General features: G+C 31.9%; 1 protein-coding gene across 4 annotated transcripts in view; it reads left to right on the top strand.

Annotated features, from left to right (window-relative positions):
* The window catches only part of LOC148949930 (RNA-binding protein 25), a 132010-nt gene that overhangs the window by 78843 nt on the left and 31738 nt on the right, over positions 1-21429 (top strand). For all 4 annotated transcript variants that reach the window (XM_089092018.1, XM_089092017.1, XM_089092020.1 and 1 more), the window contains 2 exons: positions 2800-2946; positions 21117-21257. In XM_089092018.1, the coding sequence (XP_088948144.1) occupies positions 2800-2946; positions 21117-21257 (288 nt within the window). The remainder of the gene's footprint in view (positions 1-2799; positions 2947-21116; positions 21258-21429) is intronic.

The following is a 21429-nucleotide window of genomic DNA, read 5'->3' on the forward strand; positions in this document are numbered from 1 at the left end:
AATACGGGTGAGGGTCCTAATGCTTTTTTCTGGAATTTATTTATTAGCACGATATTATTTATTCATTATCATATGTAGTATTTGCACCATAAGTAGCACCATCGTATTTCTGAAGATAATCAAATTAGAACTGAGTAAAAAGACTATTATTCTTCCTAATTAGTTTATTCTAAGTAATGCTAATTATATCAGCTATTGCTAATTATATCAGATATTTTTGGCCATAATAATCGCTTTAAATAAAAACTACTGCATGAAAATAAAAGGGCGAAAAAAAGGAAATTAAAAATAATCGGAGTTGGAAAATCGGAGACAGGTTGATTACTTATTATTTATTTATTATTTTTATTGTTATATCCATGTTCAGTTGTCATCACCATAAGTAGCACCACTGTATTCCCGAAGACAATAAAATTAAAATAAAAAAGACAATTATTTCTAATTACCTTATTCAAAGTTATACTAATTATACCAATTAGTGTATAATTAGTTAGATCAGTTAAATTCAGAGAAGAAAAATATAGGATACATTTTTCACCTGTAGAAGCAGTAACATTACATTAGAGAATGAAAAACGAAAGAGCTGGGTTCCAGCTAATTTCTGGATTTGCACTGGTAATTTAATACTAGAAGTACAAAAATGAAAGTGGGGAAAAAGGAGAAATGAAAATAAAATTAGAATTGTGAAGAGCTATTCTATATTTCAATCATTCAGATTAAAAATATTGCATGACTGTGGATTAAAAGAAGGATGTGAGGGTAAGGATGTTTTTGGTCCTTTTAGAAATTTATTTATTAGCATCATAAGTATTACATTTCCTAAGATAAATAAAATTATAAGTGAAAAAAGGAAATGATTATTATTTCTTTTAGCTTATCTAAGTACTGCTAGCTACAACAGTTATCTCTGATTAAATCAATCATTTCTGATCAGAACTATAGGAATGAAAGTGGGTACTTAGTATCTACTAGTGCCTAGTGTCTGTAGGATTTGCCTAGCATAATGCAACGGATAAGACTAAGAGAGTCTGCTTATAGAGTTTCAAGAGAATCAAGTTTAGAGTTTCAAGTTTCAAGGTTAGTGTGATTTTAGGAAGGGGGGGGGGGGGATGTGTCGATTGAATTTTAACTTTTATATTAAAGATTGAGGATTAAGGAATCATTGGACCCTTTTAGTCCTCAGTTTTACAGGCTATGTACAGGCTTGTTGTTTAGCCGATAAAAAAGCTTTAATTTCCGTCCGTTACCAGGTAAGTATTACCAGGTAAGTCCGTTACCATTTAAGTATACCAGGTAAGCACGTGAATGTGACTAATGTAATTTACGAAAGTAATATTGCTGCGGTTAAGGTAGGAAGTGAGGTTAGTAGTTGGTTTGGTGTGGAATCAATTGTTAAGCAGGGTTTTGTTGTATACCCGTTTACAAAGAATTATTTTGATGGACTTTGTCCTATGGAACATGGCGAAGGCTATGGGGGAAAATGGCATCAAATGGGAAGGGAAAATTATCTTAGTTTATGCGGATAATTTGAGTATTCTGTATAAAACATAGCAAAATGAATATATTTTTTGAACTTTTAGGAGCCTAAGGTGCAAGAATATGCTTGAAAATTAATGTTAAGAAGACTGAGTAGCTTAGACTATGAATAAAGGAAGCTGGAGTGTTGATGGTTGGTTAACGAGAAGATCGATAAAGCAGATAGCTTCACTAACCTGGCTAGTATTCTTAATACAGATGGTGGATGCACTAAAGATGCAAAAAGTAGAATTGCGGAGGCGCAGCGTTTCCATAGTTGAAAAAGGTTACAAAAGAGCTTATGCGGGCAATACTTTCAAAATCGCAATCACTGTGTTTACTGTCACAAGATAAGGGATGAGACAAACTAAGCAATTGCCTTAGTTATGCTTCACTATTATGTCTAGTGTTGTATATTTGCCCAAAATGAGAAAACAATTAATCAGAAAACAAAAAAATTAATTTCAGTTTAAAAATGTAAACATAGATGATGAAAATGGTGGAACTTGACACATTCTGATTCGCTTACTTGTGAACGGTAGTTGCCTAGACCTTGATTTCTGGCCAGACACATGTCTAGACATGGGATTCTAGCTAGACATGCATGTGAACGCCGCTTAATTGCTGAAGTAAGTTGTATGTAGCACTAGCTGCTAACGGTCAGTAGCAGTAGCTGCTAATTTGTTGGCCTCAGGCGGCTAGGTGCTGAAGTGTGTTGCTGCAGCGGTAATAAAAGTAAGAAAAACTGATAAACAAATAAAAAGAAAATTCAGAAGCAGTTGTTTCTTATTTTCAATCATGCAGATTAAAAATCGTGCATGGCTCTGGTTTCAACGACGTTTGTGATTGAAAAGATGCTTGTTCTATCATTAGCATTTTCTTAAGTAAAAAAAAAATGAGCATTTAGATTGATAAGAGAAATTAGTAAGCTAAAAGAGTATCATCCCAGAATTAGAGGAGTAATGTTATTTCTTACCAATAATACGTTAGAGATTTAATATCAATGAAATCACAGCTCGGAAAGTAATCTCGCTTTTACTCTTTAATTTGGAGTTCTTTTTTATTTAAGATTCAGTTCCCAATTTTCGAAATTAAAGGGGCAAAAAATCTAGGGGGCTTAGTGCCCCCCCCCCTCCGTTGGCGTTCCGGAAGTAGATTATGATTGGTAGATAGTGGTTCCACCTAGTTATTAATGCCCGACTAAACATTTACGTGAATTGATCTTTTTTGCTCAGATAGGGCGATATGGTATGGAACTTGAAATATTTGTTATTAATTTTGCAGGTGTTCCCTCAGTTGATATTGATGAAACGAGCCAACCGCCTATGTCGTTTTCTGTAAGTCCATCGAATGTATCCAGCTCGCCGAAGGGTTTTTCCATTTCGCCTCTAACATCCGCACCTGCTACACCTGCCACCCCTGTGGATAAAGGTATTTGTTTCCTCTCTATTGTCTTGCCAAGAAAAGATACTTATATATGCAGATTTATAAAGTGTAAGATATTTTGATCTATTAATTATTTCTTAAAATGCTTAACTGATTGCTACTGATTGTGGACCAGCGTAGAGAGAAATGTGACTCTTCACCTCCAGTCCGGACAGTCCAGCGCAACGTGACTTTCTTAGAGATCAGTATCGATTATCTAGAGGTACTAAGTGAGGCTGTCCCCATCTATACCGGGGCCTTCTGAGGGGGCGCTTCGAGTTATGAGCAGAGGGTTGTTTTCCTACATTAGTGGCTTAAAATTCATTTTTGAAGTATAAAATACAACTCAGTTGTGTTAAGTTGATACAGAACAGGGTAGCACTTCCTTTTTTTTGAAACGTAGTGGTCAGTAGTCCTGATTCCTGATCCATAATTCTCCCCCAAAAGAAAGATGTAAATAGAATAGAACAAAAAGAAGATCAAATAAAGAAACAAAAAGTCAAAGTAGACAAAAGGTGCATACGAATATTTTTTATCGTCACGCAACGTGGGAAAGGGACATATCAAAGCCGCGAAACATATATATCCTCGGAAGATCTTGGAAGTTCTCCAAGAAGCCATATTTAATAACGTTTACATATTTATTTGTTTTATTCGTGTTCTTATATAAACGGTTTATTGAATGGAATATTTTCTTGCATTGGGGACTTTATTATTTCGTTTGTGTAAATTAATCTACCCTTTCTCGCCCTTGGCTATTTTATGGATCTTATGTTGACTGACTGTTTTCCCTTGAGATAGGTTAAGGTCTCATTCAAGCACTGGTTTATTACGGAATTAAACAGTTTGCGCTAATGAACTATAAGTAAAGAGTGGCTTGTACTAATAGTAACTGAAATAAAAAAAAAACGGAATTTTGATAAACACTATCGCATTAATATATGCACGAAAAGAATCGGCTTTTTATGGCGATTCCAAATGTGTAATTACTTGGGGCCTTGTTCTAGTATAAGGTTGTTGTGGCATAAAATGGTTTGTATTAACGAACTGTAAGTAAAAAGCAACTCATACTAATAGTAACAGAAACTCAAACAATGAAATTTAACGACTATATTAAATCAGTATGATGCTTAAATAAACATTCGTATTTAACAACCTTATCCATTTGGAACATAAAATCAAAAAATGAAATTTTAATGAGTATATTAAATATTTAGGTTTGCTTTATATAACATGCTTATAGGGCAACCCTTGCTATATGTAACGTACGATCAAAAAATGAAATTTTAATGACTGAAGCAAATCAGTATGTTTGCACATTTAGACAGTCTCATAGTGAACCCCTTGCGAACAGTCTAAAAAACTCAAAAAATGAAATTTCATTTATTTTATCAACTAAGTGTGTTGCTCAATTAATCATGCTCATTGAGCAATCAATTCGAATAGTAAAATAAACTCAAAAAATGAAATTTTATCTACTATTTCAAATCAGTGTGTTGCTTAAATAATAAGTTTAATTGAACAAAACAAGATACTTTAAACGTAAACACAAAAAATGAAATTTTAATGAGTATATCAAATAATTGTTTGTGCTTAATTAATAAGTTGCATTAAGCAACTAATGATAATTTTAACGTAAACTCAAAATATGAAATTTTAATGAGTGTATCAAATAAGTATGTTGCTTATTTAAATTGTCGCATAAGGAAACCCTTGATTTATTGCGCGTCCGATCAAAAAATGAAATTTTAATGAGAAAATCAAATCAGTATGTTTGCTTTAAATAACTGTCGCTTTTAACTACCATTGATCTATGTCGCGGCCGATCAAAAAATGAAATTTTAACGACTGAAGCATTAATGAATGTTTGCTTAAAAAATCAGTTGCATTTGTCAACTCATTCTAATACTAACAGCAAATAAACATGTTAAATTTTAACGTGAATGTCAAATAAGTAGTTTGTTGAACTAAACAGTTGAATTATGCAAACCAAGCTAATTGTAACAGACACTCAAAAATGAAAATTAATCGAGTATGTTAAATCAGTATGTTGCTTAAATAGTCAGTTGTATTGAGCAACTCATGCTAATTGTAAGGGAAACTCGAAACATGAAATTTTAACGAGTATATCAAATCAGTATGTTGCTCAAATAATCAGTTGCACTTAGCAACCTATGCTAATTGTAACGGAAACTCAAAAAATGAAATTTTAATGAGTATATTAAATCAGTGTGTTTGCTTAAATAATCAGTTGCATTTATAAATTAATTCTAATAGTAACATAAACACAAAAAAATGATATTTTATTGAGTATATCAATAAAATGTGTTGCTTAAATAATAATTTTAATTGAACAACTCATGATAAATGTAAAGTAAAAACAAAAAATGTTATTTTAATGATTATTTTAACTATTTATGTTTGCTGAATTAAACAGATTAATTTGTCAACTACATATCATATTAAAATCAAATAAAAAAGTTAAATTTTAAATTTGATATCAACTATTTATGGTTTTGAATAAAAAAGGTGAGTTGTTCAAACAATGATAATAGTAAAATACAATCAAAAATGAAATTTTACCTAGTGTGTCAAATAAGTATGTTTCTTAAATAATCAGGTTAATTAATCAACCCACGCTAATTGTAACGTAAAATCAAAAATGAAATTTTATGGAGTATTGTAAAAAATTGTGTTTGATTAAATAATAATTCGCATTAAGAAACTCTTGATAATATTAGCATAAACTAAAAAAATTAAATTTAATCAGTATATTAAATCAGTATGTTGCTTAAATAATCAGTTACATTGATCAATCCATGATAATATTAACATATGATCAAAATATGAAATTTTAATGAATATATCAAATCAGTATGCTGATTAAATAATATTTTTAATATGAAATATCTAGTTAAGTAAAAAAGAAACAAAAACATATAATATTAACTACAATACCAAAAAATTAGGTTGCTGAATAAAACAGGTTAACAAAGAAACCAATGTGTTATGTACCATTAACAAACAAACATAATATATAATGTTTGTTTGGTCTATTTATTGTTATGAAATAATCATTCGAATTAATCAAATAATTATCATATTAAAAGAAGATCAAAATATTGAAATTTTATTTAGGGTGTCAAATCAGTACATTTATTATTTAATCAGGTTAATTAATCAACCCATGCTAATTTTATCGAAAACTAAAAAAATGAAATTTCATCGTGTGTTTTAAATCAGAATTTTTATTATATAGTGAGTTGTATATGTCAACCCATTTTAACAGTAAGCTAAACACAAAAAAATAAAATTTAATGATTGTGTTAAAGAAGTCTTTTGATTAATTACTCATTTTAACTAAGAAAACTATGATCCTCTGAAATTAAACTAAACCAATTAAATTTTAACTACGATCCTAACAAAGTAGTGATCTTAATTAATTATGTGTGATTAGCACCTCACTATATATGTCAAGTACACACAAAAAATGAAAATTTTAGTATTATTTTAAATAATGAGTTGTGATTAATTAATCAGGTTAAGTGGGAAAATCTTGCTCATATTAACATCACATCAAAAAATGAAATTTTAATCCGTGATTAAAATAATTATGTTGATTAATTAATAACTTGTATTGAGAAACCAATGCTAATTTTAACATACACACAAAAATGAAAATTTATCCCGTGATTAAAATAAGTATTTTGATTAATTAATCAGTTGTATTGAGCAACCCATGATAATTGTAAATGACACTCAAAAATGAAAATTTAATGATTATTTTAAATAAGTACGTTGCTTAATTAATCAGTTGTAGTGGTCAACCCACGATAAGTGTAACATAAAATCAAAAAATGAAAATTTAATGCGTGTATTAAATATGTACTTTGCTTAATTAATTAGTTGCGTTTAGCAACCCACGCTAATTGTAACGGACACTCAAAAATGAAAATTTAACGCTTGTTTTAAATAAGTATTTTGCTGAAATAAAAAGTCGCATTGAGCAACCCACGCTAAGTTTAACATAAACTCAAAAAATGAAAATTTAACTATTGTATTAAATATTTATTTTTATGAAATATTCATTTTAATTAATTAAACAAATCTAATATAAAACGAAAATCAAAATATTGACATTTTATATAGTGTGTCAAAGTTTTATGAAATAATATTATGAATTGTGAAACCAATGATCATAGTATAGGAAAATAAAAAATTGAAATTTCATGTTGTATGTTAAATATGTGTGTTTGCTTAAATAATCAGTTGCATTGAGCAATACATGCTAATTGTAAGAGAAACTCAAAAAATGAAATTTTAATGAGTATGTTAAATCAGTATGTTGCTTAAATAATCAGTTGCACTAAGCAACTTATGCTAATAGTAACTGAAACTCAACAAATGAAATTTAAACGATTGTATTAAATAAGTGTGTTTCTTAAATAATTAGGGGTAATGAAAAACTCACTATAAATGTAACGGACACTCAAAAAATGCAAATTTAAGTATTGTTTCAATTACTTATGTGTTCTTATTTAAACATATGAATTGGGAACAACATTCTTATTTTAAAATCCAATCAAAAAATGAAAATTTAATCCGTATTTAAAATAATTATGTTTCTTAATTAAACTCGCGTAGTGATAAACCCATTATAATTGTAACGGAAACTCAAAAAATTAAAATTTAATGATAATGTTAAATATTGACTTTTATTAAATAATAATTCGAATTTATAACACTTAGAGCATTTTACCAGACGCTCAAAAAATGAAAATTTATATAGTGTATAAAATCTGTACTTTTATTAATTAATACTTCTAAATAAGAAAACCTTGCGAATTTTAAAAGAAGCTCAAAAAATGAAAATTAAAGTATTGTTTTAAATCTGTATGTTGCTTAATTAATCAGTCGCATTAAGAAACCCTTGATAAAAGTAACATAAACTCAAAAAATGAAATTTTAATTAGTATGTTAAATCAGTATGTTGCTTAAATAATCAGTTGCATTGAGCAACTCATGCTAATTGTAACAAAAACTCGAAACATGAAATTTTAATGAGTATGTTAAATCAGTATGTTGCTTAAATAATCAGTTGTATTAAGCAACCAATGATAACAGTAAGAGAAAAACAAAAATGAAATTTTAATTATTGTGTCACAACTATTTTTTTAACAAATATTAATACTAACTTAAAATATTTTTACATTATGAAATTATAAACAAACAATGAAATTTTACTACTATACAAACAAATTTGTGCTGTGAATTAATAAGTTTTATTTAAAAATTAAAGATATTTTTAAGGTTCACTCAAAAAATGAAAAATTAATGCTAATTTTAAATAAGTTTGTTGCTTAATTAGTCACTTTCATTAAGCAACCTACGCTAAGTGTAACGGAAACTCAAAACATGAAATTTTAAGTAGTATGTTAAATCAGTATTTTGCTTAAATAATCAGTTGCATTGAGCAACTCATGCTAACAGTAACGGAAACTCAAAAAATGAAATTTATATGGACCAAATAATATTGACCAAAATTTAAAGAATGAAATTGCGATAAATATACATGCATTGATATATAAATGAAAACAATCGGCTTTTTATGGTAATCCCAAATATTCATTTTTTAGGCCTTTTTCAAGTACAAGTTTGTTATTCTATCAATATAGGAAAAAGTTTTGTCCTCTGTAGAAATGCGGAAAGAGCTTCTGTCCTTCTTTAGGATTTCTCTTCTACGTTAGAACTGTTTCTTTTTAACACTGCTCGTTGTATCTCATCTAGGAAAATAACTCAAAATAGTGATAGAAGTAGACATAAAAGCTTGTTGTTGGATACACATACATAGGCTACATAAAAATACAAAAATTATATATAGAAAAATTACACGAAACATAAGAGATGATTATAGGAGTTTCCCCTAAATACAGGAGGGATATATTTAAGGTCAATACTTTTTTTGTGTCAGGACTCAGGCCTTTAATGGCCATGTCATTTGTATTACGTAATTCTTTTAACTGTTGTAGAAGTGAGGGCCGTATCCAGGATTTTTTTTTGGGGGGGGGGGAATATTAAAAGCCTATCGCAGTTTCCAGCGTCTCATTTTAAATTGCTGCAAAAAAAAACTTTTAAAAACGCGTCAAAATTTTCTTATATTCATTTTTTTTTACTTTTTTACGAGTCTGAAAAACATTTCGTGTGGGGGGGGGGGAGTTCAAACCTCTTATTCCCCCTGGATACGGCCTTGGTAGTAGTATTCAACCATTGTAAATATCAAAACCGACGTATTTTTGAATCATAGAGTTGGTGCTATAACGCAGCCAGTGTATAAACTACGTGGGATAAATGGGCAGTAAAAACAAGTTATATCATAGAAATTTAAGCTCGTCATAGTTTTTAAGGGGCTTATTCACCCTCCCCCTCCCTCTTCCTCCTTGCCGTAGGTCTGGAAAGCTTACCGTTGAACAAATTACCACGAATCATATGAATTTCAGATGCCAAGTGAGGCCGAATGCGCTTGGTGCTTCCTGCTGGAACACAAATAGTCGTTTTTAAGCATTTTTTGGTCTCTCGTACTCAGAAATGCGAGCCCACCGAGCTCAATTGTGAGCCCAGGAAGTATTCAAGTAGGAATGTACATGGGAATTTATTTCGGAAGGTGTGGCAAGATGGGAAAGTTAGGGGAAATATGAGAAATTTTAAGAAAAGCTGAAAAATCACAGATTTTTTCGAATATTAAAAACATCGCATTTTCTCGTGCCTCATTTTAATTGCTGTAAATCAGCTGGTGAGCCATCCCGGCGTATAACCATACATAGAAACAGTCCAAACAGAGTCGCGGTAAAAACACAAATTGAGGTAGAAGCACAGTCTCAGATCAGACTGAAAAGGATTATCTAGTATTGCTTTGAAAACCACTGGCACTCAGGGATCTTTAATATTTTTCAAAATGATGAAAAATATTTCTAATTTTTGATCATTTTTGATCAAAAAAAATATTTTTAATTTTTAGATTTTGATCATTTTATATTTGAAGTCCGAAGCAAAGTTGCATATTGTACAAAACACGTTTAGAATTACGGGAATTACGTTTTGACCTAAACGTAACTCATTTTTACCCGCTCCCCAACCAACCACCGCCCCTCTCCCTGGCAACCCTTGCAACCCTGGCTCCCCTTTAGCGCAATAGTAGGCATGCTGTACTTCGTTTGAACCAGAATCATGTAATGATTTTCAATGTTTAGGATTGGACGACCATTTTGGGGCTTATTTTCACGAAGACGCAAGCAAGATGGAAGGCATCCATCCACGTGAACCTATTTTTTCATGGTGGATTTTTTCACCTAAAGCATGTTTTAGCTTCGAACCCCCTCTCCTTAAATCTTTTCAGTGCGTGTGCGTTTTGTCGTGATGTCTCTTTTTCTCTCGGCATTCCTAACCATAGATTCTTACGGGGGGGGGGCGGGTATTTGATATTCTTTTTTTAATATTATTGCTAAAATATCTTGATGAACTTGAAGATGAGCTTTAATTAAATTTTGTCTGAAGACCGGGGTAGAACTGGATGAAGAAATCCTCTTTTTGTTGAATAAATGGTTGTTTCCACAAGAAGGCAGGTGAACATTAGTTTAACTCTCGTATTTGTGAAAATGGGCCCTTGGGTGCGGGGTCCCTCTGTTTTATCTGTCAGTATATTGTGTTATTGTTTTTAGGTGATTTTGCCTGAAAATTATCGTTTTTGCTGATTTGTTATTGTTATGATATTATTATTTATAATATTATACATAAAATGATGTTATTGCAATTAATAAATATGATATAATAATAGCTATGTCTAATATTATATCATATATTATGTTATAATTTTATTGTATTATATTGTTCTGGTTTTGGAAATATCTCTGCTATTTAATTTCAGGATTAGTATATATGCAGATAATTTCTTCCTGATTATCTCCTCGTTCCTGTTTTGTAATGATACTCTTTTTGAAACTAGAAACTGCTAATTAATTTTGCCACAGTGTTTTTGGAATAGAAATTCTTTGTTTTCCTGCTAATGAAGATATTTAATAATAAAATTTGATAAAAATGTGCAATATGTAGTTTCAAATATTTTATAATAAACCTTTGATTAATAATATTTGATTATATTTTCCTAAGAAATATAAGAAATTAATAAGGAATTTTCTAAAGACAGCGATTAAAATACTACCCAAGGGAATGTGACTAACTGCAAAATATAATGGAAAATACTAAAAACAAAAAGAATACACTCAAAAACTCTTTAATAAAAACAACGATGAACTAAAAATAAAAAAAAAAATAAAAAAATTTGGACAGAGGCTTTGCTTCATTACCTGAATAAACGTTTAGATAAGACTCTAGCCCAGTGGCGACTCTTTGAGCCCTCCATACTCTTTCTACTTCTTTTTCTCAGGATTCTTTCTACCTCTTCGGCCACTTATAATAAGCTAGCTTACCAATCATGTGTTGCTGTGGTCTCAAAAGAAAGCAAATTAAAGGATAATTTCCCTCCGTTGAAAATTCCCTCGCGGAAAATTCTTCCCTACGAAAAACTCCCCCGCGAGAACTTCCCCTGGAAAATTCTATCCCCTGGAAATACCCCCCCAAGTCAGAAAATTCCCCCCATGTGGGAAAATTTCCTATCTCCTCCCATCGGGGAAAAATCCCCCTCTTATAATTTCTCCCCGTAAAATTTTCCCCACATTTAAAATAAAGGACGATATTTCTAAATTTAAAATATTAGTTTAGGATTATTAATCTGCTCATCGGGTGTTGTTGGATGCTTATTATTCAGAAAATGTGAATAACGTGACATTGGAACGGAAGGAAAATACCCCCCCCCCATAAAATTCCCCCATGCGGGAAAATCTTCAACCCCCTCCCACCGCGGAAAAAATCCCCCTCGTATAATATCTCCCCGGAAAAATTTCCCCACATGTAAAATAAACGACGATATTTCTAAATTTAAAATATTAGTTTAGGATTATTAATCTGCTCATCGGGTGTTGTTGGATGCTTATTATTCAGAAAATGTGAATAACGTGACATTGGAACGGAAGGAAAGTACCCCCCCCCCCCATAAAATTCCCCCATGCGGGAAAATCTTCAATCCCCTCCCACCGCGGAAAAAATCCCCCTCGTATAATATCTCCCCGGAAATTTTTCCCCACATGTAAAATAAACGACAGTATTTTTAAATTTAAAATTAGTTTAAAAATTAGTTTAGGATTATTAACCTGCCCGTAGGGTGTTGTTGGATACTTATTATTCAGAGAATGTGAATAACGTGACATTGGAACGGAAGGAACTGTCAAAAAGTAAAAAAGTAAAAAAAAGTCAGTCCCCTCACCTCTTCTAATGAAATTTTAGACCAATAATTGGTTTTATCATTGGAGCCTAATCATTTCATTAGTTATGGCTTGGAACATGTTTCCAATTATTATTTTTACCTTTCTATGTTTTGATTCAAATGTATTTATAAATTAAGAAAAGCTGGCTTGGAAACAAGTTCTGTTTATTTTTTATCCAGCTGAGACCTCTTTTTCATGGCTTCATAACCCCGAGGCTAAGTAACGACGGTCGAGGTAGTTGATTAAATGCCAATTTTCACAATTTCGGATACCAAATGCAATCTGATCCCTGAAAAGAAACGTAAGTTCTATTTATCAAACTTTTCAGGCATCAAAATCGACAAATAAATACCAAACAAAACAATAACAATAATGTATAATAATAATTTTAATAATTATAATATTTATAATAATAATAACTACTTTGAATTCAACTACTTCCAATAAGAAAAATATTAGAATAATAATAAATAATAAAAAAAACTTAGAATAACAATAATAATAGTAAAAATAATAATAAAAATAATAATGATAATAATAAAATAATAATATTGAAGTTTGCAAAATATACAAAATGTATTTTTTTTTTTTGTCCGATCAAAACATGATTAAAATGAAAGCATTGCGAATGTGTAGAATCGAAGATTAAATAAAGGGGTAAACAATTTATTTGTTTAGTCGCTTAATTATTTTAGTTTATTTACTTATTTATCAAAGATTAAACAATGGAGTTTATTTATTCATAAATTTCGAGTTTAGGAAACTGCAATTGTAAATTAGGAAAAAGAGAGGTAAGTAAATTGTGATTTTAATTTTTTTTTTCTTAGAAGTTAAATTTATTTGTATTTATCTAGTGGATTTTATGGATATTGATTGTTATAGCTGTCCGTCGTCACAGTTTTGTACCTTCTAGGACGGTTACTCGTTGGACGATTAAATGTTGCATCATTTTTAAAAATAATATAATTAATTTGGAATTTGAATAATTCTTAGACAAAAACCATTCAATCATGATTCAAAATACGAAAACAAAAAAACGTGTCTAACAGTAGGCTATATTACTAGAACAAAACTTAAAAAAATACCATACCATTACGAAAACCCCAATCGCAGTTGTTTGTTTAGTGCATCCGTTATGTCAGTTTTATTATGCTGTTCTTTTCAAAGTACTTATGATATGTCATCGCTGGATTTTGGAGCTGAAAGAATGAGGATGTTTTTTTTTCTTATTTAGCCTCCGCTTTCTTTTCTGTTGAGATACTCTTAATGAAACTAGAAACTGATTCTATCACTATATTTTATTTGTTTCTCTGTCTCTGTGGGTCCCATATTCTAAGCTATTAAAAAGTTTAATGCAACTTTTGTCAGTCTGTGAAAACTTAAAAGGCTTATATTTTTGCTAGTGGCAAAATGGAATTTTGTATCTCTGTCTCTGGGAATTTTCTGTTTTTATTTGCTTTTGACCTCTGACTTGTGAGTAATGAACTTACGGAATCGGAAAATTCTCTTTCTGTTAATGAGATATGAATTTTGATAGATCGAATTTTGAAGATCGAATAGATCGAATCTGCTAAAAAACGAACAAAAGGAGAAAGAGAAAGTAGAGTATATAGAACGAATAATTTTTGGAGGTTCTGAGGCCTCAGGGTGCAAAAATAGGTTTGAAAATTAATTTTAAGAAGACTTAGTCGTTAAGACTACGAATAAATGAAGCTGGAAAGGTGATGGTGGGTAGAAGATCGATCAAGTAGATAGCTTCACTTATCAGGGTAGTATTATTTATAAAAATGGCTGATGCATTGTAGATGTATACTAGAATGGTCAAATGTGTTATTTCGTATTTGAAAATGTGGCTCTGAAGCGTGGACGCTTCAGAGCGCCAATTAAAACCTATTGAATGTTTTCCATTCGGTAAGACCGTATATAGGATTGTTTTTGCTCGGGGGGGGGGGGGAGTCACAATTTTTTTTTTTAATGCATCAAAAATGTGTATTTGCATTTTTATTACGTTTGTACGAGTCGGACAAATATTTTGGGGGGAGAGGGTTCAAACCCTCTAACCCACCCCTGTATACGGCCTTGCTAGCGTGATTGTCAAATGGTAGTATTAGTTTGGCCGAACCTACATCAAACAATAAACTGTATAAAAAATGTGGCTCGGTCCTATTTTCTAGGGTTACGATGAAAGAAAGGTTATTAGAACTAGGCCAAATTTTATAAATGAAGGATGTCATGCTGCCAAATGTATTGTTGTTTGGCCATGCTTTTGGCGTCAAATAAAAATTAGGCTGCCCTCCTCCCGCCCCCCGAATAAAGTTGAAATAACTAAGTAAAAACGACTTAAAGGAAATTGAAAATTAAACTTCAATGGGGACCAGATTCAGATATCAACAAATCTGACTATAATGTGGCTTGGGCATGACTGTTTGCGATCCGAAACAGGTCCAACTCGTTTTTCAAGCATTGTCTAGCCTTTCCAGCCTTGTCTTGACTTTCAATTACAGTAATGATTTGTCGATGCTAATGACTTTGGAAGAGACAAACAATATATAATTGAAAATTAAAACAGAATTACAATAGATATTCACTTAAAGGGCTCCCTAATTGCCCATTTTAGGTAAACTAGGCAAGCCTCTAGGCAACAAATTAGTGGGAAAATTGTCTGTTGTTAAAATAGAACATGATGAGGGATGCATAGATGATGAGGGATTAAATTATTTCGGCCGTAAAATTAAGAGAAGCTACAACACGCTTGTGCAGTCAAAGCTATAAACGCTGAAGAATTTCACAAATTTTTAGCACGAGGAATTCCCGGTAGCTTTTGCATCGTTGTTCACGTGCTTAGAGTCTCTTCGCTAGTATATGTGTTCCGTGACTGTCCCAAATTGGTGAATCTCCCAAATACCTTTTTTCTCCTGGGAATTAGTCAGCGTTGCCAGTCAACTTTTTCAGCGTAATGCAAGGCTTGATGATGACAGATTAAGTTAGGCTAGATTGGGTTTGGTTATCTTAGGTCAGGTTTTTAACCCATTTCTGATATTTAGAACCTAATCTAACCTAATGTAACCCTAAGCTAACATAATCTAGCATATTTAACTTTTACCATCTTAGCTTGCATAAGACTGAAAAAGGTGACCCGCAAAGCTAATTGAATCCAATCAGAGAACATATGCACTAGTAAGATATTTATACGCTAGCATTATGGTTCTTAAACACTAGCACAACTTTGGAATTTATGTTAATTTATTAAATCTTATGGACCAAATTTGGTCCATAACGCAGGCAATGCTAAGTAGACTCAAGCTCTGCTTAGAATCTTGCGTTACGAAAGTATATGTCACGTTATTGAAAAGTTCAGCATAACAGCAACACAGTGGATTTCCTGGATGAGCAATTGATAAATTTTGAAAAAACTTAATAACTTTTTCTAGAAAGCCTTTTATGTTAGCTTGAATCGCCATTTCAACCTTATGTTAGCTTGAATCGCCATTCAATCGCCATTGAATCGCCATCTTTTTTTTAATAGTTTGCTTTTGATGATTTTGGTGATCGTGAATGGTTTTACGAATGTATCTCTGTAGACAGGCTCTTTGACTAATTCCTGTATGATCAGATCTTGATATTGACAGGCTCTGTGACATTGAACTTGTCCTAATATAGCAGACAAGTTCACTCAGTATAATGATTATCGGTAATTTAAATAAAAAAGAGAAGAAACCACCACCCCTTTCAAAAATAAAAAATTCAAAACTCATTCAAAAAAATAAAATAAAAAAATATGAAATAATGTCTTTTGTGACTATAAGATTTTTTTATTATATTTATTTTTTTGTTATCATTTCTTTTTGAAGGGTCCCAGTAATCAAAAAATATTTATAAGTTTTAATGCAAATTTCCCAGAAATTCAAGAACACTTATGAATAAGGGGTTGGGGGCAAGGCGTATCCTACCCGGCGTGCGTCACTGATCAGTACAATTGTCAATGACCGAGCCGGTCATGAATTAGATTTTAAGTTTTCATATTTAGGTTTGATGTGTGTCTGTTGCATTAGTAGTAAGTATTTTGTGAGTTGTAGACTTTTCTGATTTATTTGATTTATTATCAAGTTTTGTTGCGGGCTTTGACTTGTGATCTAACAATGTAATTTTATACATAAATAATGACAGTGTCTTATAATAATGATAATAATAACTTTTATTGCTCTAAAAGTCCTAGGGCCATGAAAGTACAAAGTGAGAAATTCCGTTCTAGTCAAATCGCACTACAGAAACAAAACATCATTTAAATTATAAAAATTTATTTCTAAGCTCCATTACTAACCCGAGAAATCGTCCCAGCCTTTCAACACTTACAAAACACTCTTCCCTCACTATATTTGCCAGCCACTTTTTATCAAACCTGTAATCTCCATACAATTCCTTTCGCAAGTCAACCAATTCTTCACACTCATCCCTCATATGACCCACTGTCATATCCGTCTCTCCACTCATAGGGCAAAAACAAGGGCTATCCTGCTATTCCCTAAATATCTTCTTCTTCTTCTGTATGGTACTTTGATAATTTTAGGTTCTGTAACATTTTCCATGCCAATTTCAGGTTTTGTGTGAATTGTGCATTATTGTCTATAAACTGTATTCTCCTGCATGAATAATGGCTCATTGCTATATGTTGCCATTACTCTGCTGTAGGTTCCGCTCAATTTCTCCATATCATTGTCATATTTTGTATGAATTTTGATTTCACCATTCCCCATGTCAATTTTTTTTTGCCAACATTGACCATAAATAATGGCAGGGTTTTATATGGTACTTTGAATCTACTTTGGATTCTACTCTATCTCCCCAGTTCGTTGTCACATTTTACGCAAATTTTGACTTCCTCTATGTCCTTGTCTTGTCAAATTCTGGGTAGTTCTGAATTCCTCTTCTCATATCATTGTCAATTTTCTTGCCAATTTTAACCTATGTTCTATTTCCCCATGTCGTTGTGAATCTTTTTTTTGCTAACTTTGACCAAAAATAATGGTGGGCTTTATGTGGTACTTTGAGTCTACTTTGGATTATACTCTATTTCCCCATGTCATAGTCATATTTTGAGCGAATTTCGGCTTCCTCTTTCTCATTGTTGTCAAATTTTTGGTAGTTTTGAATTGCTCTTTCTCCATATCTTTTTCAATTTTCTTGCCAGTTTTAACCTATGTTCTATTTCCCCATGTCGTTGTGAATCTTTTTTTTTTTTGCTAACTCTGACCAAAAACAATGGGTGTGGTACTTTGACTCCACTTTAGATTATACTCTATTTCCCCATGTCATAGTCATATTTTGAGCGAATTTATTGTTTTTAATTCAATTATTGTTATTATTGATAATATTCATGTGTTATTGTATGTTATTAATTATACAATTGTATATTATTAATATTTTATATAATAATACAATTGTTAATATATTATTGTTTCAATTCAAATTTAAGATAGATTGTTCAAAACCTATATAATTTTCACTATGACTTCTTAAAATCAGGGGCGTTCTGAGGCTCATTTTACTGGGGGGGGGGTCTTTGTAAATTTTACCGAATAACTATCTGATTTATGCCGAATTTTTTTGCAGGAATCAAGAATTTTGCTAAATTTCAGCTTATTTTGCAAATTTTCTGCCGAAATTTTTGCCTCCGGTGAAAATTTTACCGAATGCCAAAAAAGTTGGGGGGGGGGCGTTTTGAATTGCTCTTTTTCCATATTTTTGTAAATTTTCTTGCCAATTTAACCTCCACTTCCTCTTGCTCCATTTCAATGTCAAATTGAGTGTAAATTTTGACCATAAATAATGGCATTACTTTATCATTTACCATATCATTTAAAGTTGTGTGCAAATTTAGATTTATGATTACGTTTTCCTTCTCGTGTAATGACATTCACAATGTACTTTATAAATAAGGGCAGTATGTTCTGTGTCACTTTTACTCCACTTTGAATTATATTCTCCCCATGTCATTGTCAAATTTGGTTCAAATTGTGACTTGTGGTCTTTACACAGTTCTTGATTAATAATGGCTTTGCACTACATGGTACTTCGACTATACTGCATGTGTAATTAATTTCCCCATCTTTCCCCTTGTCATTGTCAAATTGCATTTTAAGTGGATTTCATAAATAAGGGCTGTGCCTTATATGGTAATTTGACTCTATTCCATTTCCTTGTTCATAGTAAAATTTTGTAAGAATTTTGGTTTGTGGTCTGAACATAAGATTTGTATTCATAAGTAATGATAGTGTGTTATATTGGGTTCTAGGCGTTTACCCCCCTGGTGATTACCCCCCGGAAAATATCCCCCCCCGCGGAAAATACCCTCGCCGAAAATACCCCCCCCCCGTGGAAAATAAGGCTTTCCAAATTTGAGAATTTTATTTGAGTTTTTTTTTTTTTTTATTTCCGTAGGGGGGAAGGAATTTTGGTATTTGTGTATTATACTCCACTCACTCAAGTTTACGCTGTGTAAAATTCGAGAACACACCAGTTTTTTATGTTAGTTTCTTCGTTACGTTAGAAATAAATTTGGGCTATAGATTATCATATTAGGGGGGGGGGGTAAGGTATAGTGGGTCAGGATGGAAAATATGTTTGGTTCAAGTATTCTACATATTAGATAGATAGATAAAGAAGTGTATTTTAAAGCCAAATATACGGCCATGACATAGTAAAATAACATAAATGAAAGGCACAAATAACATAAACTTTGATCAGCGATCATCATAAAACACTTAAATGAAACAATGCCTTAAAAGTCTTAAAAAAAAAGTCTTAAAAAAAAGTCTTAAAAGTCGTAAATGGAACATTACATTTGCTTTTTTTTTTTTTTTTTTTTTTTTTTTTTTTTTTTTTTTTTGCGTAATTGAGTAATTTTTGCATTCAATTTCTGATGGTTTTTCAAATCATGCCGGGAATCCCCCTCCCCTGCATCGAAAATTTTCCTGGAGAATTCCTCCCCCCTCCGTGTAGAGTTTTCCCCTTAAAAATTTTCCCTCCCCATTTAAAATACCCCTTCGAAAAAATCCTTATATTTCCCAATAACAAATACTAATGGAAACTATGGGAAATTGTGTAACTTGCTGCCCTCCCTCCCCCTGTACAAATTCCTTGGAATATTTTCCCCGAGAAATTCTCCCCGTGGAAAATTTCAATGCTGAATATAAAGACAAGAGGGCCTTGCTGCACAAGGAGTCGCCCGAGTCTGCTATTTCGAAGTTTGAGCTATTTCAGGGCCTGTCCCGTGTTTTTCACTTTGTATTTCATCACTCTGATTTTTTCTTGTATTCTTTAGTAGGTTATAAATAAATTGTTATTATTATTGACACATAAATAGTCCCAAAAAGCGGATTTATCAAACTTGAAGGATTTGGAAAGGACCATGAAAAAGTTTTTGCTGTTTCTTGAGAGATGACATTACCAGTACATCATGAATGAAATTTCAAATAGTGACGCGTCCACAAGAAAGTATTATACATAATTTTTAATTTAAGCAAGTTCGGCAATCTAATAGCACCCATTGACCGAGAAAAATCGTGGGTTCAACTCGCATTAATGGTCGTTTTTATAGCATATCTGTTATATTAAGTTACTTATTGACACATTGGCAGTTACAGAGTTCCCAATAAGTTACCAGAACTTAACAGTTTTGTATTTTATTATTTCGCAAGATAAAATAGAAAAGACGAAAAAGGAAAAGTCAATGAAAAGTCAAAGAGGAAAAAGGAAAGAAAAGGTGAAAAATAAAAGGAAAGGGCCGAAAGGCCTATTTTTAATATAATAAAACATTTCTTTGGTGGTCTTTATTGAACACCACAGATTTAATCATCTCTACTTGGAAATTATATGAAAAAAAACAAGTCTTCAACTGATAGGAAGAAGCAACATTAAAACTTAAAACAAACAGAAATTATTCCATATATGAAGGGACCTGCCCCCCTCCTCAATCTCTCGCTCTTCACACTTTAGTTTTTTAGTATTTAAAAAAAGCTTCTGACTTCAATTAAACAGCTCTTGCGTATCAGGAATCGTTTTTAAACCATTAGGACAAAAAGTCAAACTTATGGTGTTTCTCCCGTTTTTCGAAATTCGCGGAAGTTTTCTCTGGCTCCTAGCTTGTAATGGGTAACATTAACCTTAATGAATTTTTTAGATTTGGAATCAGAATAATAGTAATTCTTTCGGTATACCTAATATCAGAATTCTAGTTTTTAGAGTTTCGGTTACTACTGGGCCGAGTTGCTCCTTACATACGAGTTGCTCCTACATGCTACCATCAACTTTTTGATAAAATTATCTTTACTTTTTCATATTTGTGTTTTCAAAACTTCTATATTGAGTAAGGTATTATTTTATCACTTTATATTATACGCTTTAGTGTTTTACGCTTTCTTCTTTTCTCTGTAACTTAAATTCTTACTTGTTTGTACGAGTGCCCTAGCATAGGTGTAGAAAATGGATTCCCCCGGAAGGTGGGGGAGCAGCTAGAGGTGGAGTATTTTTTTTTATCCAAAACGTTTTTTTTTCACTGGTTTTTGGCATTTTTATATTTTGAGACGATATGATTTTTAACCCCTGCGTCCATGACCGTCGTCACCCATCACCATGCGTCATGACGTCATCACCCCTGCATCCATGACCCTCGAAGTAGGGCTCAAACACCCGTTGCAGCCATTTGTTTTTTATTCTCGGGTTTCGTTTAATCCTTGATTTTCGGCAGTTTTGTTTATTAGTTGAAAAGCATTATCAAATATACAATTATTTTACGTGTAGGTGAAAAAAGGCTGACACCGTCTACTTCCTCTGTTTCCCTGGGCAATTTACAGAAAAAGAAGAAAATGGACATAAGTGAAGTATTTAATACCGAAGAAGATGAAGCAACAGCGACGAAGAAAAAGAAGTTGACTTTATTAGGTAAGTTTTTAGATTATTTTTTTAGTTGGAATCATTGCCTCTTCGATTTGGAGTATTGCTTGGGTATTTGGGTATTGCGTTGCGCAGTTATCGACCTCCTGATTCCATGCCTTCGGCCGGGAGTACAATGCTTGGTTCTTTCTAGCAGCCCTAATTTAAATACTTTCTAAGC

This window comes from Artemia sp. Qi Xiang Cuo, chromosome 7 (genome assembly GCF_049724085.1).
Source record: "Artemia sp. Qi Xiang Cuo chromosome 7, ASM4972408v1, whole genome shotgun sequence".
Lineage (NCBI taxonomy): Eukaryota > Metazoa > Arthropoda > Branchiopoda > Anostraca > Artemiidae > Artemia > Artemia sp. Qi Xiang Cuo.